Genomic DNA, 26,467 nt, shown 5'->3' on the forward strand with positions numbered 1-26,467 from the left:
GACATATTCTAAATGGGCCAGTGGAGTGAAAGATAGAACAGTCGCAGGAAAACAGTGAATGGTTGCACTGCCAAAACTTGATTGTCCATACATAAATACAATCCGTGCACGCATAACACATACTAGCCAAATAAAGGGAGAATATAAGAGTACTGAGTAAATCACAAACAGTTCAAGAAGCATATTGCGAATTTAGCACACAAATACAAACATAAGGCTCCGGAGATTGTACAGCATAAACCACAAAGATTAAGCAATAAGACAAAAGTCTGAGCAGGAGTAACATCCAAACAATCACTTACATACTACCCCATCAAGGCATTAGAAGACCCAATGACAAGGATGTCATCCTCAGGCACATGCCGTGGATCCCCATCTCCGTTTGCTTGAGTTGGAGTCCTACCACTCTTGCAGCGTACCTGTAACACAAATACATTCCATACGGTTTATAAACAACACTGAGAAGGTATGTATGGAAATTTGTAGGATGTCATACGTACACTTACATTCATTTTCTTCGGCGGGGGACCATTTTGGTTTCCAAGTGGATCAACATCAGCACAAACTTCCACAGCTTTCTTGACCTGTGTGTGAAACAAATTGTACAAATGAAAACACCCCCTGCACTTACAAACTGGAATATCATAAGAAAAGAATGGTTTACCTGGCCTTTTTTCTTTGTTGGTTTTTTGTACCCAATCTCAGCCAAGGACTTGTTGCGCGACCCTTTAGGCCTACCTCTCCCTCTCTTTTTTGTTGGAGGGTCCTTCAGCACAACTTGTTCTTCAGTTTGTAACTCTGAAAACAATTCTCCACCACCATTTCCATTCTCACATTGCTGTTGTACCATGGACTGTGTTTCATTATCATTCACTGAGTTCTCCTGGAAGGTATCAGGTCCTTCATCTGCATAGCTAATTGGTACTATTTCTACAAACTTGCGCTTACGCCGCTCACATACATCTGCCTTGATTTTTTGGAGGGAATTCATGACCATTGACACTGTTTCCTCGTTCACCAGGGCAGCCTCCTCGCAGATTGTCTCAAAAGCTTGCATAAGTGTGTTATACCTTTTCCCCTCTTTAGTCTTCTCCGGATCATGGTAAGACACCTTAACCATTGTATGTCGCCGGGGTATGTCTTTGCGCCAACGCTTCAGAATGTAGCTTTCAGGGATCTCAGTGACCAGGTTTAAATCAAGTATTCGAATTATATGCCTACACATAATTCCACATGTCTCAAACATACGACAGTCACAACAGACAACCTTCGTTTCCATGTCAAAAGAGGCGGAGTAAAACCTCCTCTTATCAGTTACTATTTCCTCACTACGACCCTCCGGGACAACCCACACCCTGTCTTCGATGAGGTACTGCAAAAGGGTGTCTGTGATCTTGTTCTCCTCTCGCGGGTAGCAATACATCACACGCATGCACTCCGTTTGAACTTCTTGAAATTTTGTGTCTGTGTAAATTTTCTGGAAAACTCTTTCTACCAAGAAACCTGTAACAATTCTCCTAATGTATTTGGAGCATTTGGCATCCGCATCTACCTCGGCCTCCACTCTCTTCGCCATTGCCTGAGCATATTTCTCTGGGAATTCACACAACTTGGTCTGCCTATCAACAAACCCATCGAAAAAACTATTAATGCTTTCCACCCTTTGAGTGGTCTTCATACCAGCCCAAAAGTATTCTCTCATGAATGCGGGAACCCACATATGTCGTTCGTTATACAAACCGTCTAGCCAATCATTGCCCTCCAACTTATACTTTACTACCATTTCCTTCCATCCATTCTCATACTGCATTATGGAAAAACTGTTGTAGACAACGGCCTTCATCTCCACTTTTATGTGAGCATACCTGCGACATGAAAACCAACAGTACATAAAAAGGTTCTGCATTTTTTTTGGTATAAGGAAGCTCGTACATTTATCCTAAATTATAACATGGATATCACAAACCTCTCTAATTTGCCAAGTTTATCCGGAATCTTTCGCATGATGTGCCAAATGCACCAATGATGTCTACTTGTTGGCATCACCTCCTCCAGCGGTTTTCTCATGGCGACTGCTTGATCCGTTAGAATTGCCAAAGGGGCTTTATCCTTCATGCACTCCAACCATTGGTTGAATACCCAGCGATACGTGTCACAATCTTCATGTGACACTAGTGCACAACCTAGCAGAATTGACTGTCCATGGTGATTGACCCCTACAAAATTCAGAAACGGGAGATCATACTGGTTTGTCAAGTAAGTTGCATCGAAGCAAACCACATCACCAAATTCATCATACGCTGCTCGGCTCCGTGCATCCACCCACAATACATCCTTCAACCTACCTTCATCATCAAGCCTTTGTGAATGAAAGAAATTCTGGTTATACCCTTGCATTTTGGTGAAAAAGTTCATCATAGCTGTTGAATCGCCCCCCTCCATTTTCAACTTCCTCGATTTGTAAATCTCATGCTGCAGGTCTTTAACTGTGTACGGCAAAGGATCCAGTCCCTCAAACTCTGAGCTTAAGCAGCCATGTATCTGAGACACAGGTACCCCTCGATCATAGTACTTTAGTAACTTCTTCCTAACTCGAGAAGTAAACTGCTTCATTCTATACTCTTTCACTAGTTTTGAATTGCTTGGGATGGGTTCGTGGTTTGTATGTTCCAATTCAACCCCTTTTATCACCCATTGGCCCGAACCATTAACCCTAGCATAAACCTTCGCTTCACACTCACATTTTTTGGATCGTCGTTTACTATTACTAAACTCTACCACCCCTACAATCCCTCCAACTTGCTCCCCTGCACCTGACACACCCATCACCTTAGCCCTTTTCCTGGCTTCCCTTTGGGCCCTCATATCTGGCCTACCATAACACTCACATCTCCAAGTTGTCGATATTCGATCTCTGACAATCCCCTTTGAGTATTCCCCCTGTACCCTACTCACACCAAATCCCATTTGTTCTCCATACTCCTTATAGTAGGATTCAACTTCTTGCCAGCTTTTAAACACCATCCCGACCCGAGGCGCTTCCACATAACTTACGCCACTTTGTTGATTACTTGCAACTACTGTCTGCTCTGTCTCAACTGTCTCCATTGGTGATGCATACTCAGTCCCTTCTTCATTACCTTGGGTTATCTGACCATCTATGTAGGGTGCTAAACCACCACCAGGCCTATCTGGAGTTTGGTTATCTCCCTCTCCTACATTACCAGCCTTCTCCCGAGTCCTCACTGCACTCCCCTTATCCCCCACACAGACTTCAATACCACATCCGGGACCAGGAGAATGCAAACAATTATCCATTACCAAACAGATTTGTTCACTGTTCTGGTTCAATATATAGTACACAGGATACCATTAAAATGACCACAATTAACACATCAACTACAAATTCAGGTATATAAGCAAATCAAGTCGGGTACTCAAATTACAGATTCAAAGATTTACAGCCAAAAGGTTTAAGCAGCTAATTGGATCAAACATATTATATGTCATTTTATATTGCAATTTCAATTCCATAACACAAACCACAGTTTATCCAATTAATCAAAACAAACCATAATTTATCCAAATAATCATATGTACAATTGTAGATCTCAAACACAAATTTGCATATTACACAGGTACAATTACTAGTCGGATTTACGCACAATCACACAAAACAATCAAATCGTGAATGTGGATTCACCCTGATTAAATATAAATGTAACAAATCTTGCAACTGATATTCACAAATCTTCCAATTGATACTCGCAATTCTAGCAACACATACATCAATAATCTCATAATTTATATCATCCACAATCTACAAATTCACACGCACCAACAACACATCGCACCATTACAGAACAGCGCGAATATCCTATTTCATAATTCATCATTCACCACCACCAAAATTTAAGATCGCACAAAAAAAGAAATATTTCGGATGGAAATTCGTAACAATTCAATTACAAGTACAAAGTGGAGAGTCTCACCAGATCTGAACAACAAGGCCGACCTCCAGAGCGACTCCAGGGCGGTGTTTCCTGGTGTCCGTCACACCTTCGACCTTACGCTTGGCTTCGCACTCCCGCTGAGCTTTCGCACTCCGGAAGGAGTACATTCCACCATAACAAATCCAACTAAATCGCAAATAATAGACTCCCCGTTCAAATTAACGTTCACGGAAACCCTTTACTTGATTTGCCGTTACGGCCAGCTGTAACATGTACAACACTTTTCGCCACGTTGGCGACACATCACCCATTCCTTTAAATCATATGTGTATATTTTACTGTTCCTTTTATTTACAAATCTACCCCAGGATAAACATGGAACGTTCATCATAAGGATGAATGGGGGCGGCCTCCAAGTAAAAGCATAAAAGTATTTCTTGCACTTGGAAGTATTTTTATTATTTATCTTTTTTTTTTTTCAAAATAAAATCTGCACACATGCACGGAACAACAAAATGCCAGGAATATCCCCTAATTTCTCGTTGCTTACTTAACTCGAAGCCGATTAATCTAACAAAATTTCCCAAAAACATTTTGCATTGCACCAATTTCTTTGCTATTCCAACTTTTTATTGCCATTTTCAGAGTTCACCTACTCATCTTCCTGCTGCTCAGGTGTGATTTTCTTCTTTAATCTCATCTGGGTGTTTGAATTTTCCATCTTTTTCTTAATTTACATTGATAATCTAAAGTGGGGTTTTCATTTTTTTTTTTTTAATTTTTTTGAGGAATTGGATTGAAATTGGCAAAATTTAGCGTTTTCCAAGATAAACCCAGAAAAATTAATGCTTTAATTGGGAATTGGTTTTTGGTTATTTGATGTTGCAGAGTTATAGGTCAATTTATGATATTTCCAAGTAGTTTTTTCATATATGTTGAAGTGATCAATCATATTGCATGTTTAATCAGGTTTCAAGGGGTATGAGTGTATGACTAATGAGCAAGTATTAGTGGGTACATAGTCAATAAGTCAATTATGAACGATGGGCTGCAGGTTGATGATCAACTGATTTTATTTGGTTTATAGGCCTTGAAAACTTATGATTATGAATGACTAAGAAATTTCTGTATACTTGTGTGTTCCTCTTGAGCCTCTAGAGGGGGTAGAATGTCTATTATACATTCGGGTGTAAAATAAATAATAACCTTGTACAATGAAAATTGTGCGGTTTGGGTTGGGCTGGTTAGTGTGTCAATCCTGTCAACTGTCATTTACAGTGTAAATTTCTGATCAAATATAGAGGTTTGAATCTCTTCATGAAATTTAAGGTCTGATACTCTGATGTGGTTATATTGGAAGTAATATGAGGATTTATATGAAGTTTAAATGCAATTGTTATATTTAGCATTTATACTTATAATTGGTGGTTTGAAGTACGAGACTTTGTTATAGGACATTGTTCAAGTTATGTTGCTTCTTGATGATCGTCTTTTAGGAAATTTGAAGTTATTTGCACTAGTGCTATGTCACAATGTCAACTTATATGACATTATATACTTTTTTGCTTTGTTTCAAACTGATAACTATGCCATCTTGTTTTCAAACTCATGCTCCCTTTTAATCTTGCAACCTTATTTATGTCATCTGCTATACCTTGTATAGGCTGAAAAACAATCTATGGCATCGACGGAAAATGAAGAACCTTCTTTACTGAAGAATGAAGTATGGCAAGATCAATCTTTTTTCAAGTGGAGAAAGAGAGATGCACATGTTCCACTACGCTGTCATGATACAGTAGAAGGTATAAGCTGTATCCGAATTTTGTGCTATGATTTTCTGCATGTATATCTATTGGGCAATACAGTGATAAGATATTATTTCATTTTCTGTTTAACGAATTTTTTTCTTATCAAATAATGCACTAAACAAAGATAACAATTACAAGTTACGTGATGAGGGTGAATGGTTGGAGTCTTTGGAGATAATGGCAGGGGGTATTGGTTGTCAGAAAACCTTAAATTTAGCTGGTAGGATCTATGTTGTTGGTCATTGGTGGAGGGTGTAACCTTTGTGAAATTATGATGTTGATGAAATTTGCTTGATGTCATGAATTCAGAATTGAGATATGGTTTAAGAAAATCAGTTGAGCAATAGGTCAACTTGAGCTAATTTAAATCCTCATTTATCAGTCATTGCTGCATTTAACCTTTTGATCTTGTATTTATTATGTGATATATACATCTGTTTCTGAGACAGGATCTCTCAGATACTGGCTTGAAAGAAGCAAAGTGGATATTTCAGCATCAAGCTTGGCCACATGGGATGATAATGCTGTAGCTGCTGCTCTGAAATGCGCTTCTTCTTGGGTCGAAGGCTTGCCTTTTGTGAAGTCTTTATCTGGTTGCTGGAAATTTCACTTAGCTTCTGGACCAAGTGGCGTCCCAAATTTTTTTTACCACAGTGACTTTCATGACAATGATTGGGGAACTATACCAGGTGCTTAGCATAAAAATTTTTCAGCCCCCCTCCCCCCCGATTTTGTATATAGGCCAATGAATAATGTGAACTCAAAAGTTTTATGGTGGATGACTCATATAGTTGGACTTGGACAGACTCATAAATTGAGTTCTTGGCATATATGACCTTCACAGTATGGTGACCAATTACTTTGAATTAGATGGATTACTGGATACTGTAGAATGTTTTACTGGATTTCTGTTTTAGCATTGGATGCAAAGAGAATATCCCATTGGGTTTAGGTACCCACCAAGTGACCACTTTACATTTTATGTCTGACCAGAGTTTCACTAGCATGATCATGGCGACTGGGTAGTTGTTATGCTACTCTTTCTAGTCAAACTCTCTTTCTGTGAAGAAGATTTTTATTGCTACATTTATTTGCTTATATTTGCGTATTTTGAGATGCTGGAAGTCTGGAAATTAATCTTACCTGGCATTAATCTTGTATGTATGTTATGTTTGGTCACATGGAGCGCTCTAGTCATAGAAACTAGTTTGAGCTTTGCAACTATACATATCTGAGGTGCCTCTCAATAATACATTAATGCCTGTGTTGATAAGGCTGGGTTTTACTCTGTCCTTTTTTTTGCTGGATTGACAAGTTTATAACAATGCCGGATTTTCTTCTGTTGATTGGCCAGTTCCTTCAAATTGGCAGATGCAAGGATATGATAAGCCTATCTATACAAACACTGAATATCCGTTTCTAGTTGATCCTCCCCATCTTCCCGCAGAAAATCCTACAGGTTGCTACAGGACATACTTTGAAATTTCTAATGAATGGAAAGGTACAGTCTGTTTCTTACAAGTTTGACTGAGTTGACGATGTTGAATACCTAGCTGGTAGTGCATCTTGAAGTAGCAGTACTGTTTTATGTAACTCCATCTAGTATATCTTCAACTGCATGACATGTTTGTCTTGTAAACCTCTTTTTCTGTATCTTACATTTCTGTGTCTTACATAAACATACAAGTGAAATTAATTGTATAACACTTTTCCTTGTACTTGCTGATTGATTTTGTCACCATTGTTTCCTTTTTATCCATAATATTATTAAATATTGAATTACACTAAGCAAAGTGAAAGTACCTTTAGCAAGTAAGCAACTGTAGTTCTTAAATGACCTTTGGAACAATACCTCTGTTCTAAGTGTAAAACCTTTCTTCAATGTATGCACAGTGAGTTTTTTGGTCATCCTTGCCAAAATAAAAAAAATAAAAAAAAACCTTGGTGCATTTGCAGTTTATCTATATTTGTATCACAAAAAAAAAAAAAAAAAAAAAAAAAAAGGAAAGAAAGAAAGAAAGAAAAATGAAAAAAAAAAAGAGGATAAATAGCCTGCTAAGAATTTTGGTGACTTCGGTTGAGGTCATTTTTCTACAGAGGCTTCTCTATTCTTTTCATGTAACAATTTATTACTCTTAAGAATTTTATTATTAGCCTCCCTTTATCTGTTATCAGATCCTTTGATTTTATGCAATTCATGAGATGCACTATGGATTTTTCATAGGTCGAAGAATATTGTTGTACTTTGAATCTGCTGATTCTGCCTATCACGTATGGGTAAATGGGGTCCCTGTTGGGTACAGGTAAGCTCATCAGATTAGCTTTTTGAATATTTCTTTCAGTTCTTTTTTCAATATGAAGAAGTTTCCATTTGCACCAACAGTGTTATCTTTTAAGCATTACAAAAATAGTGAGACATATGTTAGAATCTACTCAGTCTAGATCAAGCTCTGTGGCAGGATAAGAATTAGGTGATAGAAACCTGTGTGAAATGTCATTTGATCTTCCAATATTTGCATCTCTAAATGGCTTCTTTCTTGGAGGCCAAAGTCCCCAAGCAGTATCTTGGTATGGGAATCAAAGGCATTAGGGCGTCTCTTTATCTAGGATTTCTAACGAAGAATGATCAAGTCTGTAGACTGATATATATCACTATCAAAGTAAAACGTGAACTTCTTTCAGGACATATAGCTATCGTCTGCTGACTAAAACACTAACGAGGTCTGCAAAGGTAAAAAAATGGCTTTAGAATATATCAAGCACATGGTCTAGGGATGTGGGCAAGTAGATATTGTTGGCTTGATGCCTTTTTGCCTAACTTAGATTTATAATGAGGGTAAAAAAATTAGGTTGGTGTGAGTGATATATACAGGTCAATCATTGTGAAGAGCCTATTGGTCATTTCACTAATGGAATGATTGGAATCTGCTAATATTATTGAAACAGCGGTTTCATAATTCCTCTACTGCTTACTGCTTGATCTTCTATGTCTTTTGTATTCTGATCATGGTAGATTTTGTTCCTATATATGGCTATAATTTTTGCCCTACAATCTCTGTTAGTTCAAAAATTTTAACCTTGGATCTTCTGGTGAAACTGCAATCTTGTCAAATAATGTAACTCCTCTTACAAGTGATTAATAGATGACTATTTCGTTTTAATCAGTCAGGATAGTCGGTTGCCTGCTGAGTTTGAAATCACCGAATACATTCATCCGTGTGGTTCAGGAAAGAAAAATATTTTAGCCGTTCAAGTCTTCAGATGGAGTGATGGTACGTACCTTGAAGATCAAGATCAATGGTGGTTGTCTGGGATTCATCGTGATGTGCTCCTTCTAGCAAAACCTCAGGTTGGTTTACTGCTGCTCTAGATATTCTGTTATGCTTAATAAAATCTAACTTTGTTCTGATTTCCATGACCTGCCCCACCATTAAGAAAAGGCTTGGCTGTGTTTAATTCTTAACATGTGTAGTCAGGATGAACTAATTTAAGCTTTGAGCCAAGTTGTTTTTATATGTGATGTAAAAAAGTAATGAGTGTTACTATTGCATTTAAAATGACTACACATCTTCATCCGTGAATTTATATTTGATTGCATTACAAGTAAATTTAGAGTACTGCAATTTCATGTCTCTGTGCTCACAATTAGAAAGAAAAATTGATATGGATGAGTCTGTGGAGTTATAACAGAAGTATATTTGAAGAAAACCATAAGAATTAAGAACTATACTTGAACGATGCTTCTCCAATTTTGATTGATGTGATGCCAATTGTACATCTCCAAATTAAAAATTATAATCCAGTGCAAAGATCTTGATTAGTTGATGGAAACATGGTGTAATGCATCCATTTGTGGGGTTGACCATCAAGTTTGAATGCATGTGTCAGGAAGTATTTAGGTTTGATGATATTGGTTTCATTTGGATATTTCTTGATCATTGCCCAATTTTCTTCGATACTGAAATATTAGAGAGGTTCTCTTGTAAGTTAATTTGACTCGAATATATCTCTATCTTATCTTATAGATGTATAATATTACATTGAACTGTTATCCTAGAATATGAAATGACTTGTTTAGTATATGTTTCCTTTTAATGGTTCTATATACTATTATTTTCTTTTAATTTTATCAAGTTACAAAGCATTTGTTTTGACTAACATCTGATGTACACAACCAAATGAACTACCTTAATTTATCTGGTTGTCGTGATTGACGCAAAACAAGTATGATTTGACACACCAAGTATTGGGACTTTTGGGTTCACTCTATTACAGGGTGTGGGCCATTACTTCAGCGAAAACACACACACACACGCTTGTATCCTTTTTAAACAAGATTAAAACCTTTTTCAATTATTAAACAGCCTTTTAATTCTTCTTTATAGTTTGCCCTGTTGATTAACATATTATCCTCTTTTATATGGAGTTTAGCAATATAAATTCTGCATTCCTTCATTGGTGTATAAAACATTGCTAAATTCTTTGTTTGAATTTCCCCTTTTGATATGATTTAATTATTTAATGCATATTGTCAGCCTTTTGAAAGGTCTTTTCTTTTCTACTATCTTGGGACCGGATATTTAAAGCCTATTAAACAATCAACAAGCTGTTTCAACCGTTGCGATTAGGAGGGAAATATTCTTCATATTAGTCCTGTCGTAGTTATGTTACTTTCTTATATTCTTCTCTTGAGTCAAGGACATACTAAAATATATATGAAGGTTTGCTAGATTTTCTGTAGAAGGTAATTGTGAAAATTATTGGCATGCAGGTTTTTATTGCAGATTATTCCTTCATTTCAAATTTGGATGGAAGTTTCTCTCATGCAGATTTAGAGGTTAGTTTTTAATCGTATTAATTTCTTCATGTCATCATTTATTTACTTTAGATACCTAACTTGGGTGAAAAGCAATTACTGTGAACTATCTGTTGTCAGAGTAGCAGTGTTTTTCTTATGTGATAGTACTAAAATTTTATGTGTGATTCCATGATACATCGAAAACACAAAATGGAGAATTTTTTATTTTATTTTACTTTCTTTCCTGCAGAAATTGCTCTAGTTCCTTAGAATCAAAGTGGGCTGTGTTCTCTTCAACTTAACAAGTTATTATTTAGTAAAAAGCAGAATATGTACTGTATAATTTAGTTCTAATTTGCATAAGAGAAAAGCACAGGAGAATCAACAAAATTCAATGATCAGTAAATTCAGTAAAAAATCTGTAAAAAACAGTTTTCAAGGGAAAGGTTTAGGGTGGTAGGGTTTTAATGTGATTGTTCGTGGCTGGCTTATAATTTTTAATTGAGTCTTCTTCTTTTTAACATTACTTGTAAAAGTAAGGAAATATATTCTCTTTTAATGTGTGTGCCCGCAATTTCATAGAGGTAAGCAGTGGTGAATGTTAGCAACACTTTAGGATTTAATGTAGTACTTTCTCTCACTTAGAACTTGCTTCTTTTCTTCTTCGAAGATTCCATCCAATGATGGATTTATCTCACTTTCCTGGTCAGTGGAAGTTTTTGAATGGTATTTGGCTGCCTTTATGCTCCTTGATTTTCTGAACACTATCAATTTGGTGATTGGTTTCACGCTCTGCCTCCCATCAGCATATTTTTCATTTTCATGCTATGATGTCTGTGCTCAGTAATGAAATCATGGAAGATGAGCATTGAGCAATGTATCCATCAAATTATTTGCAATTGTGAATTAGTTCTTGCTAACATCAGTATATCGATCCTTGAGCATGTCATAAATATCCCTGTCCTTTTTTGTAGGTAGAGGTTAAAGTTGACATTCCACAAGGAATTTCTAAAGACCGCCTCCTTTCTGATTTTACTCTAGAAGCAGGGGTTTACGATAATGAAATGTGGCATGGAAACGATGGATCAGCTGATCTCCTTGCATCTGTAGTGACACAAATGGAACTTGTACCACCTGCAAGTTTCAGGTTCAACGGCTATCATTTTAAAGGAAAGATAGATAGGCCTAGGCTTTGGTCTGCTGAGCAGGTACGGGTTATTGTATTTAGATTAAGTATATTGATAATATTTTATGAGCTGTATAATTTTGAAACTTCACACACTTTCTAAAGGAAGAAAAAATGAAAGAGAAAACCTGGTGGTCTGATTTTGTTACCCCATTAAAAAGATCTATATTGTTCTGCTGCTGCCTGTCAATGCTGATTTATATATGCAGAATTGCTGCAACTTCCCTCCAGGTTTATTAAGGTTTGAGGTATTTATATTGAGTTTTGCAATAAAATAGATTTTCCAGTCTGGCTAAATTAATACATATTATATCTTCTACCTTCAAGTTCCGAGGGGTCATCATCAACTTTATCCCCCTTTTAGTTGACATTATTTATTTACTTTGATGTTCTTTACATCGCTTTCCTTCCTGCCTTCCAGCATTTGCAAGTGACTCCTTTGTTTCTTTGTTGCTTTGTGGAAACTATAGCAATCTCTTACAAAAAATTAATAGCTATTTACTTTTATTTTTTAAAAGTATAATTTCACCTTGATTGATAATTTTTTTTTTTTTTTTAATTAACATTTTTAGCTTTATGACCTTGTTCGTATTTGTTTGTTTTTTGCATAAATTGCAGCCAAATTTGTACACACTAGTTGTCATCTTAAAAGATGCAGATGGAAATGTGGTTGACTGTGAATCATGCCAAGTAGGTATCAGGCAAATAACAACTGCTTACAAACAGCTACTGGTTAATGGACAGCCTGTTATAATTAGAGGAGTAAACAGGCATGAGTTCCACCCACGTCTTGGAAAGACAAATCTGGAGCATTGCATGGTTAAGGTATGCCAGCGGCTGTTTTTTCTTCTGCGGTGCAATCTTAGTTTAAGAATTGAATTCAAATAAATTGAGTTACCCCTCCTTTTTTTTTTTTGTTCTATATCCAGGACTTGGTATTGATGAAGCAGTATAATATTAATGCCATAAGGAACAGCCACTACCCCAACCATTCTCGATGGTATGAGTTGTGTGATCTATTTGGCATGTACATGATAGATGAAGCAAACATTGAGACACATGGTTTTGATCACTCTGCTCCTTTTAAACATCCTACAATGGAACCTGCCTGGGCTGCTCCCATGCTTGATCGTGTTATAGGCATGGTTGAAAGGGACAAAAACCATGCTTGCATCATTTCTTGGTCCTTGGGCAATGAGGCTGGATATGGACCAAATCATTCTGCTATGGCTGGTATGAAAATGATAACAATGCATTCTCATACTTAGCATCATTCTCATAGGATTTGTTACCTTGTTTGTTGTATATATATATAGTGCTGAAGGGCCATGCATTAGAGTATACACTTTTTCTCTTTTAATAATGGGTAAATGCAAATCAGGATGACATGACTCCAGGTGTTATAGTGAAGTAGAGGTTGGAGATTGATGCTGGAATACCATGTTGAACAAAATCTGTGAAATGTTTGTGCTAAGTACCATGTTGAACTCTAGTCTTTACAACCAAAGAGAATATAATGAATATCAGCTCAGGCTCTTTGAACGAGCTTCCCTCCATCAAGTACTTTTGCTTTCTATATTAGGCTTCCTCGGCTCCTTGCCATTATACAAACCCCCTGTACTTTGTAATAAACTAATATTACTCGATGTAATAACAGTACAACGAAGGAGAAAAACTCAGAAATTTGATTAGACAAATTAATGGTTTTACAACGATAGTAGTAGGTTTAGCCTACAAAGCTCCAATAGTGACTTTAGGTCACAACTCTCCTAAGAAACTACTCCAAAATTCTGCCTACCTCTTCTTTCTCTCCTTTCCCTATTTATACTAAGGCTAACAACACTAACCTAATAATACTAGACTTCCCATATTGCCCATATTACATTTGATAATTACTAACATACTAAACTACCCATAATACCCTCCCCTAGTTAGTTCATTACATACTTATTTATCTTATTTTTACGCTCTTACATCCAACATCTTTAGATTTTTTACTTTATTAAATTTTTTAAAAATAATTATTATTATAATTGAATTAAACGAAGTACTTGGATTGCTCTCTTCCACCACTTATTTAATCTATTGCTCTCAACTAGTTGCAATTGGCATATGGTTGTTTCCCGAGTAATCTCAAAACTTGAGAATTACATGTAACTTTATAAAAAAAATTGTATAAATTTGAAAGAAGATCTGAGAAAGTGGTTGACTATATAATATTTATTTGAGTAATTTTAACATGTGTACTATATTGGTGCATGTGAAAATGTGAGTGTTCTGCGTATAATAGACGAATTCATTTACATATTTCATCTTTGAGTTTGATTTAGGGTGCAATTACTGCAATATATATAGAAGTCCTTTTTATCTATAAAAATATAAGTTTTTTTTTAAATTTTTTTTTTCTCTGTTCTGTGGAAACATGTATTTTTTTTTTTACTTATAATGAGAATATAAGATTAATATACTACGATTAATAATTTTCTACCTGCATGCCAATAATTTGCTTCTATAAAAATATGCATGTTTCATATTTTTTGCTTCATATTTTTTGCAACTTTGGGGTATTAATGTATTATGTGTGAGATGTAAAATATTCCAAAGTTGCAAAAAATATGAAACGGAGGTAGTAGTTGAATTCAACTGGCAGTGACATACGTTGGTGCTTGTTTAATGAATCTCTATGTCCTGATCCTGTCTCCATGCTGAAGTGCTTAATTGCATCTATTAATATCGTCTTGTCTGCTAATTGTACAATTTTCAGGTTGGATAAGAGGAAGAGATCCTTCTAGGGTGGTACATTATGAGGGAGGTGGATCCAGAACCTCATCTACAGATATTGTGTGTCCCATGTACATGCGTGTGTGGGACATTGTAAAGATAGCCAATGATCCAAATGAAGCAAGGCCTCTCATATTATGCGAGTAAGTTTAATGACCCCCCACCCCACACACAACCACCCCTCTTTTTTTTTGGCCTAACCAACATGTAAGATAAGAAAGAGGGGGGAGGGGCAATTTAATATAAAATAGTAATTTTTTCTAATGGTAAATGAACGTAAACTGAAATGTGCTTCTTACTGCTGCCTTGATTTTGTCATCATTCTTTTTACTGATACATGGCATGTGCTTGCTAAATTTTGATGTAAATGGCAGGTATTCTCATGCAATGGGAAACAGCAATGGAAATATAGATGAGTATTGGGAAGCTATTGATAACACTTTTGGACTTCAGGGAGGTTTCATATGGGAGTGGGTTGATCAGGTTTGTAATACACTATTTAGAAGACATCTTCTGGCAGACAAAACATGAATGTTTGTAAAGTCATTCCGTTTTGATGCATTTTGTGGTCTTCCCATATATGACTCTGCATGGTTAATTGCAATTCTTTTTATTTATTTATTTTTTTTGAAGGGAGCAATTCTTTTTATTTTGATGTAAAAGTGTTCTGTATAATAAAAAATCAAGTGCAAATTGTGACAAGTGAGGAGTAGCCAATAATTTGTAATTAGGTTCTTGAGATGGTTTATTTCTTCTAAAAAATAATTCTGTACATTGAAAAAGGATGCTCAATGTCTTTGCTTCAACAAAGAGTCTTGAATTGTTTATGGTTTATAAAACGCAGTCAGGTTTTTTTTTTTTGGTCACGTGCATCAATTATATGCTCTTGATGGGAGAGATGCACTTCAGAAAGGTAAATTTTGGCATTTTGCATGCAGGGACTATTGAAGGAAGGTGCAGATGGTAAGAAGCACTGGGCCTATGGTGGTGATTTTGGTGATACTCCCAATGATTTGAACTTCTGTCTCAATGGACTTGTATGGCCTGATAGAACTCCTCATCCAGCACTGCATGGTAACTTGAAGCAGCAGTCATCACTGAAAATTTTCCTTCTCTAAGTTTTGTTTATTTCTTCGTTTTATTTAGACAATTCCGAAAGTATTTTTCATTGCATAATTTGTATCTGCTTTTATGTTTCTTCCAGAAGTGAAATACGTTTATCAGCCAATCAAAATTTCGCTCAACGAAGGATTGCTTAAGGTACTAATTTATTCACTAAATACAGGATTTTTTTTATTTTTATTTATTTTTTATTTATTTTTTTATTTTATGTATATGGCAATTGGCTACTAAATCCTAGTTTCAAGAAGCTTTTAATTTTTACTTTTGCAGATAACAAACACCCATTTCTATGAAACTACACAAGGATTGGATTTCCACTGGGTTGTTCTTGGGGATGGATCTGAACTAGAATCCGGAGTGTTATCTCTGCCACAGATTGAGCCCCAAAAGAGCCTCTCTATGGAATGGGTATCTGGTCCATGGTACTCGGCCTGGACTTCGTGTACTTCCGAGGAAATTTTCTTGACAATAAATGTGAAGCGTCTTCACTCCACTCGCTGGGTGGATGCTGGTCATGTAATTTCATCAACGCAAGTGCCATTGCCTCCCAAGAGAAAGTCTGCTCCTCATGTAAATGCCCCTTTTCTCACATTGACAATTCAGAGTGTTTGTATCTGAGGAAAGTTGAATTTTGTTTCATCACTAACTGCAAATAAAATGGGTTTACAGGCTATCAAACCTAAAGATCATGTCCTCCGTACTGAGAATCACGGAGACTTGATCAAGATTTTCCAACACGATGTCAGTGAGATTACGTTCAACACTCGAACAGGATTGATCGAGAGCTGGAAGGTACTGTTAGTTTTCTATTGTTAATTTATTTCACTTACATTTCTAAATGGGGTCTATGTTTTATGTAAGAGGTTATCTATGCATGATTGAAGAGTAAGATGTTTTTGTGATAGGAATGTCAATAGATAATTTCTGAGGATCTGTGCATTTGAGAACTTTTTTGTGCTTAAGAAGTTAATCTATATTCAGTTTCATTACGATTAGAGCAGAACCACAGCATTTAGTACTTAAGCACATTTATCACAAATATATGCAATTTATTGACATATATATGCACTACAAAAACATGCACTAGAAACTATGCAAGTCTATTGCATACATTTGCTTCCAAAACTTTGCACATCTGATTCAAAAAATTTGTACCTTTAGTTCAAAATAATTTCTCGTTAAAAAGACACATTTGATTCAAAATATATGCACATTGAGGAGAGGGAAGGGAGGAAGCTTAGCTTAGAGCTTCAATGGTGGTTGCAATGGAAATATGGAATTAAGGAAAAGAAATTGAAAAGGGTGGGAATGGGGTTAATGGTCCTGAATCATTCTTATCTAAAGATGGTGCTCTCATTTGATCCTTTTTCTTCACATACTAGTAATTTAACTTCCTCCCTAGTAAAGTAAGTGCAACATTTTAGTTCTGCACTATCTGGTTACAAACTTTTACCACATATCTTAGTAATTATCGTAATAAAATGCTATCAGGTACAGTATTGTAGAATATAATACTAGCTTTATTTAATATATATTTATTAATTCTATTGATACGAGTAGGTAATTAAGGATATTTATGGTCAAAGTTGTGCATTAGAAAATGTGCATTACATGCTAGTAAAGATATATTTAATATTATAATATAGAGAGAATGGGTTTTTTTTTTTTTTTTTTGGGGGGGGGGGGGGGGGGGTGAAGAATCGGATTTGTAAGATTCAAATTTTTGGTCAAGTAGGATTAATGCTCTTACATTGCAGGTTCAAGGAGTTCCTGTGATGAACAGAGGCATAGTTCCTTGCTTCTGGAGAGCTCCTACAGATAATGACAAAGGGGGCGGTGCTGACAGTTACTTATCCAAGTGGAAAGCTGCCCTGCTCGATGACATAGTTTTCCTCACCAATAGCTGTTCGGTTCAGAGTAAAACAAATTTTGTTGAAATAGCTGCAGTCTTTCTTGGAATCCCGAAATCAAAAAGCAGTTCTGAACCAAAAGAATCAGATATCACTTTTACAGTAAATATCACTTACATAATCTATGGTTCTGGTGACATAATCATTGAGACTAGTGTCAAACCTCGGTCTGATATTCCGCCTTTGCCTCGGGTTGGAGTTGAATTCCATGTAGACAAAGAAGTGGACAGAGTAAACTGGTATGGAAAGGGACCTTTTGAGTGTTACCCTGATAGAAAAGCAGCTGCCCAGGTAGCAATTTATGAAAAAACTGTTCCTGAGATGCATGTTCCTTACATAGTTCCTGGAGAATGTGGTGGGAGGGCTGAAGTTAGATGGTTGACTATGAAAAATAAAGATGGTGTTGGAATGTATGCTTCCGTATATGATAATTCCCCAACAATGCAAATGAGCGCCAGCTACTACACAACAACTGAGCTTGACCGGGCTACTCATAATGAAAATCTTGTTGAAGGAGAGGACATTGAGGTGATAGTTCTTATGTCTTTTTTTCACCACACGTCACCATACTTTCTTTTCTTTGCACTTATTGTTCTCTTCAGTACTTGCTGTTATACTTTTAATCTGTTAATAAAAATTATTGGGTAACATGTTCACCGGATATCTTTGTGCTGAACTACTGTATATTTTTTCATATTTGTCTTTTATGAAGTTGAACTTGGGAAAAGTAGATAACCTTATTCCTTCTTTTGTTGTCTCTCATAAACTTGTGAATCCTTATAATTTACCTTGTCTACCAGCCAATCTCTTATTACTATGCTTTATGTGTGTGCGAGTATTTGTTATTTGGAGGGCTAAATGTAGGTTTTTCTTATTCCTATAAAGATTTGAATAGTTTCCATGTCCAAAATTTTTGGAATTTGTTGTTTCCCCATTTTGATCTTGTGCTGTATCTGTTTTAGTCATGTCCCTTTCTGTGCAGCACTAGAGTTGATTTCACTTCCGTCTCACCGTATACAATGTAATATTATACCTAGATAATATGCATTGTCAACTATAAGCTTGATTAAACTGCATTGGTTGGAGTGGAAGGCATATTCTCCCCTTTCTTTAGTCGATTGACATTTTTTTTAATGTGATTCCAGGTTCATCTTGACCACAAGCATATGGGTTTAGGAGGAGATGATAGCTGGACCCCATGTGTCCATGATAAGTATTTGATCCAACCTGTGCCTTATTCATTTTCGATCAGGCTATGTCCAGTCACGGCTGCAAGCTCAGGCAATCTTATCTACAAAGCTCAGCAACAAATCTGATAGCAAGAGTATGGCTTAAACTCCTCTGAAATGTTCGAGAATGACATAACACTTAACCTTGAAATAATCGTATGAGTTAGTTGTCTGACTTCATCAAAATTGGCCCTTGGTTTTCAATTTTCTGGACCAGCCGAGTCCATCTCACTCAGAAGATTTTTTTTTTTTTTAATAAAGTTTGTCAAGTCGTGCATAGTGATTTCAATTTCTTGACACGCATAAAGAGGCTATACTGATGTAGTCGTTTTGTAATGTTTAATAAGTACATTTTTAGCTTCATTTCATTCTCATATAATAAAAGGAAAAAAAAAAAATGTTTTATCCTCTTATATAGTTATATTATAGCTAAATTTATCGTTCAGATAATGCAATTGTAGTTTAGTGGAGTATGCTGTTAAAATTTCTATGATTAGTTGAGTTTCAGTCTTTTAGGAGTTGCAATGACCGACCTGCAATGCAGCTGTTACCATTAAGGGCGTTTTGAATGGGGCATTCAGGCATATTTGATATCCTATGCTTTTATTGTCATTTTAATCATTCGCTTCACCCTCGCGGCCTCGTCTCCCGAAACTTCCCTACACCCACTGCCCCACCACCGCCATTGCTGCTCCACCACTTCCTCAACTAATCAAACACTCTTCAATTTCATAGCTTGATTAAATGGATTCAATTGAACATTCATGAAATATTTTTATTATTTTATATGACGAGATAATACACCAATAAGTTGGAAAAATGCTTGATTTAATGATTTCTAATGTTTTTGTTCATTATTCAACTTCATACGATCATACCAAACAATCCTCTAGTTTCTCTTAAACTTCCCAAATAATACCCCTGAATAAGTGACATTTTTGTTCAATAAATGTACATTTAACATGAAACTTTCATTTTGCCAAAAAAAACATGAAACTTTCATACTTTAAATGTCCAATTGACATGACTTTTAAAATTAACAAAAAAAAAGAGGGTTAGCAATTATGAATATAGCCAACAATACGAATATACCTTAAAAAAAACGTACACAGGTCAACCCAACTCAAGTTAACGGGTTTTTAATTTGGTTGAAGCACGTGAAATCCAAGATTGTATTGACTGCAAGTCTGCAAATGTAGTTGATTCAACTGTGTAATCCGATAACCAGGGATAATGAACACACCTCTCCTACTACTGTCGTCTCTTCTAGTCTTCTTCCTCTCCATTTTTCTCCTCCAACCTCTTTCCAGTAAGTCCACCTTCTTCATTTCGTTTCTTTGTCGAAACTCATATCCGTTCTCTTTTAATCGCAACGTAAAAATCATACAAACAATACTTTATTTGACCAATGATTCTCTCTATCACTCGTCGTATTACATAATCTTGCAATTAAAAGAGAACGGAGGAATTATTATAATTTACTATAAATTCAAATTAAATTGGTCATATGTTATTTTTTTTTTGTAGAGTGGTCGAAATTGAAAGAAGCAGAAGTTGCAGATTTGTTGGTGACAAATGCATTCATATACACCAGTGATCCTTCTCTTCCCTTTGCTAATTCCATGGCCATTAAAAATGGTCGATTTTTGGGTGTTGGCAATTATTCATCTCTTCAGGTTTTTTTGCAATTATGATTATTATTATTTAGTTTTTAAATTAATTTCATAGTTATATAGTTTGAATTTAGTTTATTTTGTTGCTGTATTGAAGGAATTTGAAGGAAGTACAACGGAGAAGTTGAATTTGGAGGGAAAAATTGTGGTTCCTGGATTTATAGATTCCCATTTGCACTTGCTTTATGGTGGACTACAGGTTTGTCTGAAAAGCGAATCTCTTGTGGACTCGTCTTTACAGTAAAAGGCAGTGATGTAGACGGAATTTGATTGTTTCATGGTTTTAAATTAGTTTTCTTGTTTGGGTGATGTCTCGGGTTATTGTATATAATATTCGTATGAGATAATTAAAAAAAAAATAAAAAAGTTATTTGCTACTTCACTTAGTTGAATGTAAGTAGGGACAAAAGGGTTTGATCACTTTGATGTGTGATAAAAGTAGGATTAATGATGGTTTACAAAAGTAATGAAAAAGCTAATTTGACTAAAACAAACGAGATTGAGGTAGACTTTTCCAATTGTTACATAATGATGTTAACAGTCCTTTATGAGTATATATATATATTCTTGGTGATTAAAGTTTGATTTATTATTAGCGATTGTTATAAAAGTAGGAAACTTTTACAAAAATGTTTTTAAGAAAAGTAGATTATGATAATAGTACTCTTAATATCTTGTAAAACAGCTAAAAAGTATATTATCAATGCATGTTATTTTGGTAGGATGCAAAAGTGAAGCTGTTTGAACACTAATCTTCCAGTCTATGTGCCATTACTGATTACTGCTAACCTGTTACATGTTAAGCAGATGACTCAAGTGGAACTCCATGGTGTCAGTACGAAACAGGAGTTTGTTATGAAGATTGAAGCCGCTGTTAAAAGTATGTAAACTTTAAAGAGCTTGATATCATAAAATGGTTGGAACACTTAAGTATTACAAATTGCTGAATGAAAAATTATTTTCGGGTATCCCATGCATCATAAAGTGGCTTTGCTTTGGATTTAAGAGATTATAAAAACTTAAAGAGATTATATTTAGTGGATAATTAAGCAATAAGAGAAAAAGGATAGGGATTATTAGCACAGTCAGTTTGAATTCACTTGAATTGAAAGTTGTATTCTGAAATAAAGAATGGGTAAGTTGTTGTCGTAACCAACCAAGCCTTTGCTCGTCCATTTTTGAGGGCTATGTTTTTGCAAATTATAGATGCTTGGACCAAAAAATGATATCTATATGATTGGAAACTGTACTAGCTAACATAATATCTGGATCAAAAGTAACAAGAACAATTCTATCTTGATAGTACCCAATAAAACAGATCCTGTTAGTGAGCAGCTGTAGCTAGCCCATGAAGGCAATAATACTGGGCACAAGAACAATCTATTGCGACTCTACAACCTGTTGCTTCTAATCTTCTTTTATGCACTGCATAAAGATGCTCCAAAACAAAATAAATAAGATCTCATGAATATAAGTCCATATTTCAGCTGCTGGTGGAAGAGAAAAGCTCTCATTTATGAATTTTCCAGCTTTAGATTTATTTACCTGCTATAGGAACTGCCGACATTTTTCTTCTTTCTGTGACCATAAGTAAACTTTTTTTTATAGACCAACTATATAAGTATATAGTCTACTGGGTCTAGTTTAGTTTGTCTGTAATAGGTGCACCATTAAGATAATCTAGTTATTCCTTTGATACCAGTTGTTTGTTCAATGTCTCATTTTGTCAAATGTGAACAATGCTACATCAGATTTAGAGTCTGAGCATGATAAAATCTCTTGAGATCTTGTGAGACCCTTTCATGTGTGTTAACATTCATGCCGAGAGAAGTACACAATCACTCTCAAAGGCAGCAGTTAGGCTTGGTTATGCACCATTTTGTCGTTGAGACTAGGGCGGCTAATGGTAGTATGTGGGTTCTACTTTAAATGGTAGATTTGATAGTTAGATATCCTGATTCCCTTAAGAGTATATTTTGAACCCATGTCACTGGTTACATCTTAGGATTAATAAAGAACTAGAATTTTATGTATTTTGGAAGATGCCCCTTCTAATTGCTCTCTTTCTTCTCAGTTAATATAATTTTTTTTTTTTTTTTTTTTTTTTTTTTTTTTTTTTTTTTTTTTTAACTTGGCTTAAAAAACATTGCAGGTAAGAAGGAAGGTGTTTGGGTTTTGGGTGGTGGATGGAACAATGACCTTTGGGGAGGAGAACTGCCAATGGCAAATTGGATTGATGATATAAGTCCTCAAAATCCTGTAAAGTCAAAATTTCAAATTTGACATGGTTTTTTACAGCTTGATACTTTGAAGCATCTTAAATATTTATGCTGCACTATCTTGCAGGTTTGGCTATCACGGATGGATGGTCATATGGGTTTGGCTAATTCACTGGCAATCAAGATGGCTGGTATTACTCGAGAAACCAAAGATCCACCTGGGGGCACATTAATCAGAACTGCAGATGGAGGTAAATATCAGTTATATCACTTGTATAGTCGATGCATCTTTTCCCAGAGAATAGCCGCCTGAGCTAGGGGGGGGGGGGGGGGGACCTCTATGTATGCAAATATAAGCTTCAGAAGTTCTTTGGTGTCTTTTCATGGTATATTGTGGTGTTCAATATTATTCTAAGTACCGAGTAATGTGACTATTTTATATAGTGATATATGCACTTATTCTGTGGTTTCATTCTTCTATTAGAGCCTACTGGATTGCTGATAGATGCTGCAAGACAGCTTATTCTTCCGAATATCCCAGAACCCACCATTGATGAAAGGAGGGAAGCATTATTAAAGGCCAGCTATTATGCTTTGACCAAAGGTGTAACAACAGTGGTTGATATGGGAAGATATGTTCCCGGTTCTTCATCAGAGTTACCATGGCAAGATTTTACAGGTTATGAAGTACACAAATTATGCTTATATGTGCTCTATTTCCAAAAGTTTTTTCCTTTTATAATGTAGTCATATTGTTTTCTCTTTCTTGAGATATTTCTTGGTTATTTACATGCTAGTCTCATACTGTATCCATTTTCTGTATGCTATTTGAATAATCGTTTTGATATTATCTGCTCAAATTGTGTTTCCTCTGGACAGAGCTTTTAGTCCAATGGCCTAGTGATTAGTTAAAATCCCTACAAGAGGAATGCAGTTCGTGGAATTCTTTTTTTAGTTTGATAATTTATTTGTTGAACTGACCATGTGTTAGTTATTTAGCAATCAAATAATTCTATCCTTTTTTTTTTTCTTGCTGAATGTTTAAATTGAATTTTCCCCTTTATATGGTTTGGCAGATGTCTACAACTGGGCAAATGCTTCTGGAAATATGATGATCAGAGTTTGTCTGTTTTTCCCCCTTGATACCTGGTCACGTGTATCTGTATGTACTACTGTACTATTGTTAAGTTAATTTATTTGGCTTTTTCTTTCCTTTTTTTTTTTTTTTTTTTTTCTGAAGGTATCCAGTCAATCTATGTTTTAATTTATTTACTTATTTACTATGGGCTTACATATACTGCTTAATCAGGATCTTGTGCAGAAGTCAGGTCGTATGGTTAGCAAGTGGCTTTACCTTGGTGGTGTCAAGGCTTTCTTAGATGGATCGTTGGGGTCTAACAGTGCCCTCTTTTATGAGGTTAGCATGCACGAGCTAATATCTACTCCATGGTTATTTATTTAGATTGGTCATTTTGATGTTAAGAATGCTTATGTACCAGATATTCTCAATTCTTGTAATGCTTGGAATGAAAATTGTAATTATGATGAACTAACTGTGCACTCTTGATTCTTGGTTTTCCTATGCAGCCATATGCTGATGATCCTGAGAGTTCAGGCTTTCAAGTGATGGACCTTGACGATCTGCTCAACATGACTGCACTTTCTGACAAATCTGGGCTGCAGGTGGTCCCTTGACACTGCATCTAATTTACTCAATAGAATCTCTCAAACTGTCAGGATAGGATAAAAATTCTATAAGCGCTTTTCATGACTATACCAGGTCGCCATTCATGCTATTGGCGATAAGGCGAATGACTTAATCTTGGATGTGTATGACTCAGTTGCTTCTGAGAATGGAGAAAGGGACCGAAGATTTAGGGTAAGTAAATTTTCGACTTTCGTTGTTATCAGCTAAGTGGCCTGCAATTATGATGAGACCACCGTACATTGTTGCATGTTTAAATCTTATTTATTACTGTCATGAGTTCGTGGTCATGTTATTTTAGATTGAACATGCTCAGCATTTGGCACCTGGTTCAGCGGCTCGATTTGGTAAACAAGAAGTAGTTGCTTCAGTACAGGTTTGATTGGGACTTTGTTCTTTGCATTTTCTCATTTACTACTTACTTTTTGATTGGGTTTACAACATGCATGATGTTTCATCTCATGTGATACCACTTCAAGAGAAGACAATTTGTTCACCAGTATGTTTATGTTTTGCATCACATCAATATTAAAAGATTGTTCAGAGATTCTGAAATTTCTGTTAAATTTTGGCAGCCTGTGCACCTTCTTGATGATGCTATTTCTGTAGAAAGAAAATTGGGGAAGCAACGGGCTGAACATGGATCTTTTCTCTTTCATTCACTTCTAACAAGTCACTCACTGCTAGCTTTTGGATCTGATTGGCCTGTGCGAACTAAACTTCTTGCCATTACTATCTTCTTTTTTTTTTTGGCACTTTTCCAACTTCTAATATCTGTATTTTCCTGACAATGTATTAGGTTGCAGACATTGATCCTTTGAACAACATTAGGACAGCAGTAAAAAGGGTTCCACCAATGTGGGAAAGATCATGGATTCCATCTGAATCCCTCTCACTCAATGATGCACTTGATGCGTAAGGCTCATCTTTTGTCTTGACATTTCTGTAGATCCCCTATGATTGATGTTTCCAGTGAGAGCGTTTTTTTAGTTTGTCATATCTGAATACTAAAATCATTCAAGAATCATTCTGTAGACCTGCTTACTGAAAAACTCATAGAGTGTCGTCTGTTAGTGACTCCAGAAACACTATTAAAGTATTAGGGTTATAGTATGTCAGCTTTGCTTGGCTTGTCATTCTCTTACCTTGAAGTCCCAGTTTTCCACATTCAATTTTCCGGCAAGGTTACATAACGAGGCTTTCTCTTGCCTTATTCCTCTCACGATCATATTGCAGGGGCGTAGTCAACATACTAGACAACCTGATGTAGGCCTAGCCTAGGAGGAATGAATGTCTTTCGGTGTGAATGGTCATCCTTCACTCCAGCTTGTGCTTGTGCATTTTATTTTCATAAACCAATAAAAACAACTCTTAAATATTGCAAAATTTTCTGCATGCAGGCACACGATTTCAGCAGCTCGTGCGTGTTTTCTTGACAAAGAAATAGGGTCAATATCTCCAGGAAAACAGGCAGATTTTGTTGTATTGTCCACAAACTCATGGGAGAAATTTATAGCTGAAGCATTTACTTCTGTAAAGGCTACATATGTTGGTGGAATTCAAGCCTATTCTTCAAAGAATGTTGTGTGATTATATATTTTGGCATGTCTGGTAAAATAAACAATTCTATTGAGTATACCACATTTGACAATTTTTCTATAGCTCGCTCCTACCTGCCTTCACTTGATGGTGAGCTATAGCTTGCTGCTACTACGACGCTTACTGAAGCCTCGCGAGCTAGCACTTATATATGCATTAATGGCCACTCGTAAGGCTTGGTTCTTAGGTCGATTGGTCATCTTTGTCAAGTGGTCTTGCCATATCATTGGCTCATTGCCCGTCATCCAATAATAATATAGCTTATGTTTGATTATTTTATTTTTCTATTATCTTTTGTAATTTCTTTAGCTTAGAATTTAAGGGGCTATGAATACTCAAGGAGATTTATTTTTGCCTTATGCCTTTTATTATTATTTTTTGTTTTTTTTTTGTTTTCCTTTAGTCATAGGTTTGGTAATTCCATGGATTCTTCCATAAATTGCTCTTGAGCTTCTTACATTAATTCATAGAGGTATTTTATTTC

The 26,467-nt window shown here is 35.8% G+C and overlaps 3 protein-coding genes across 3 annotated transcripts; 2 read left to right on the plus strand and 1 right to left on the minus strand.

Annotated features, from left to right (window-relative positions):
* Positions 1-305: 305 nt before the first annotated feature.
* Positions 306-3,318, minus strand: LOC145594361 (protein FAR1-RELATED SEQUENCE 6-like). The gene is made up of 4 exons (XM_081650689.1): positions 1,967-3,318; positions 665-1,865; positions 507-584; positions 306-419 (listed from the first exon to the last, which is right to left on the minus strand). The coding sequence occupies exons 1-4, from the start codon at positions 3,316-3,318 to the stop codon at positions 306-308; spliced, it is 2,745 nt and encodes a 914-aa protein (XP_081506815.1).
* Positions 3,319-4,444: 1,126 nt separating this feature from the next.
* On the plus strand, positions 4,445-19,195 carry LOC145593666 (uncharacterized). Its single transcript, XM_081649966.1, has 18 exons — positions 4,445-4,628; positions 5,617-5,755; positions 6,211-6,450; positions 7,116-7,262; positions 7,986-8,064; positions 8,927-9,110; positions 10,533-10,598; positions 11,534-11,767; positions 12,364-12,570; positions 12,675-12,978; positions 14,510-14,669; positions 14,901-15,009; positions 15,465-15,600; positions 15,731-15,786; positions 15,919-16,218; positions 16,318-16,440; positions 17,406-18,086; positions 18,704-19,195. Exons 1-18 carry the CDS (start codon positions 4,452-4,454, stop codon positions 18,872-18,874), a joined length of 3,513 nt encoding a protein of 1,170 aa, XP_081506092.1. The 5' UTR covers positions 4,445-4,451; the 3' UTR covers positions 18,875-19,195.
* A 766-nt stretch (positions 19,196-19,961) lies between these two features.
* On the plus strand, positions 19,962-26,467 carry LOC145593667 (protein LONG AFTER FAR-RED 3-like). Its single transcript, XM_081649967.1, has 15 exons — positions 19,962-20,096; positions 20,315-20,463; positions 20,558-20,659; positions 21,268-21,340; positions 22,613-22,719; positions 22,807-22,930; positions 23,164-23,358; positions 23,756-23,841; positions 23,989-24,096; positions 24,267-24,362; positions 24,460-24,558; positions 24,686-24,760; positions 24,960-25,091; positions 25,184-25,299; positions 25,785-26,467. Exons 1-15 carry the CDS (start codon positions 20,021-20,023, stop codon positions 25,972-25,974), a joined length of 1,728 nt encoding a protein of 575 aa, XP_081506093.1. The 5' UTR covers positions 19,962-20,020; the 3' UTR covers positions 25,975-26,467.

The sequence above is a fragment of the Chenopodium album genome, chromosome 19 (genome assembly GCF_948465745.1).
Source record: "Chenopodium album chromosome 19, dcCheAlbu1.1, whole genome shotgun sequence".
Taxonomy (NCBI): domain Eukaryota; kingdom Viridiplantae; phylum Streptophyta; class Magnoliopsida; order Caryophyllales; family Amaranthaceae; genus Chenopodium; species Chenopodium album.

Coding starts and splice junctions, on each gene's coding strand:
- LOC145593666 (XM_081649966.1), top strand. CDS start 4,452: ATGCACGGAACAACAAAATGCCAGGAATATCCCCTAATTTCTCGTTGC. Junction 10,599..11,533: donor TCTCTCATGCAGATTTAGAG/GTTAGTTTTTAA, acceptor CCTTTTTTGTAG/GTAGAGGTTAAAGTTGACAT. Junction 15,787..15,918: donor TCAACGAAGGATTGCTTAAG/GTACTAATTTAT, acceptor TTACTTTTGCAG/ATAACAAACACCCATTTCTA.
- LOC145594361 (XM_081650689.1), bottom strand. CDS start 3,318: ATGGATAATTGTTTGCATTCTCCTGGTCCCGGATGTGGTATTGAAGTC. Junction 585..664: donor CAACAAAGAAAAAAGGCCAG/GTAAACCATTCT, acceptor TTTCACACACAG/GTCAAGAAAGCTGTGGAAGT. Junction 420..506: donor CCCCGCCGAAGAAAATGAAT/GTAAGTGTACGT, acceptor TTTGTGTTACAG/GTACGCTGCAAGAGTGGTAG.
- LOC145593667 (XM_081649967.1), top strand. CDS start 20,021: ATGAACACACCTCTCCTACTACTGTCGTCTCTTCTAGTCTTCTTCCTC. Junction 20,097..20,314: donor TCTCCTCCAACCTCTTTCCA/GTAAGTCCACCT, acceptor TTTTTTTTGTAG/AGTGGTCGAAATTGAAAGAA. Junction 25,092..25,183: donor CTTTTGGATCTGATTGGCCT/GTGCGAACTAAA, acceptor ACAATGTATTAG/GTTGCAGACATTGATCCTTT.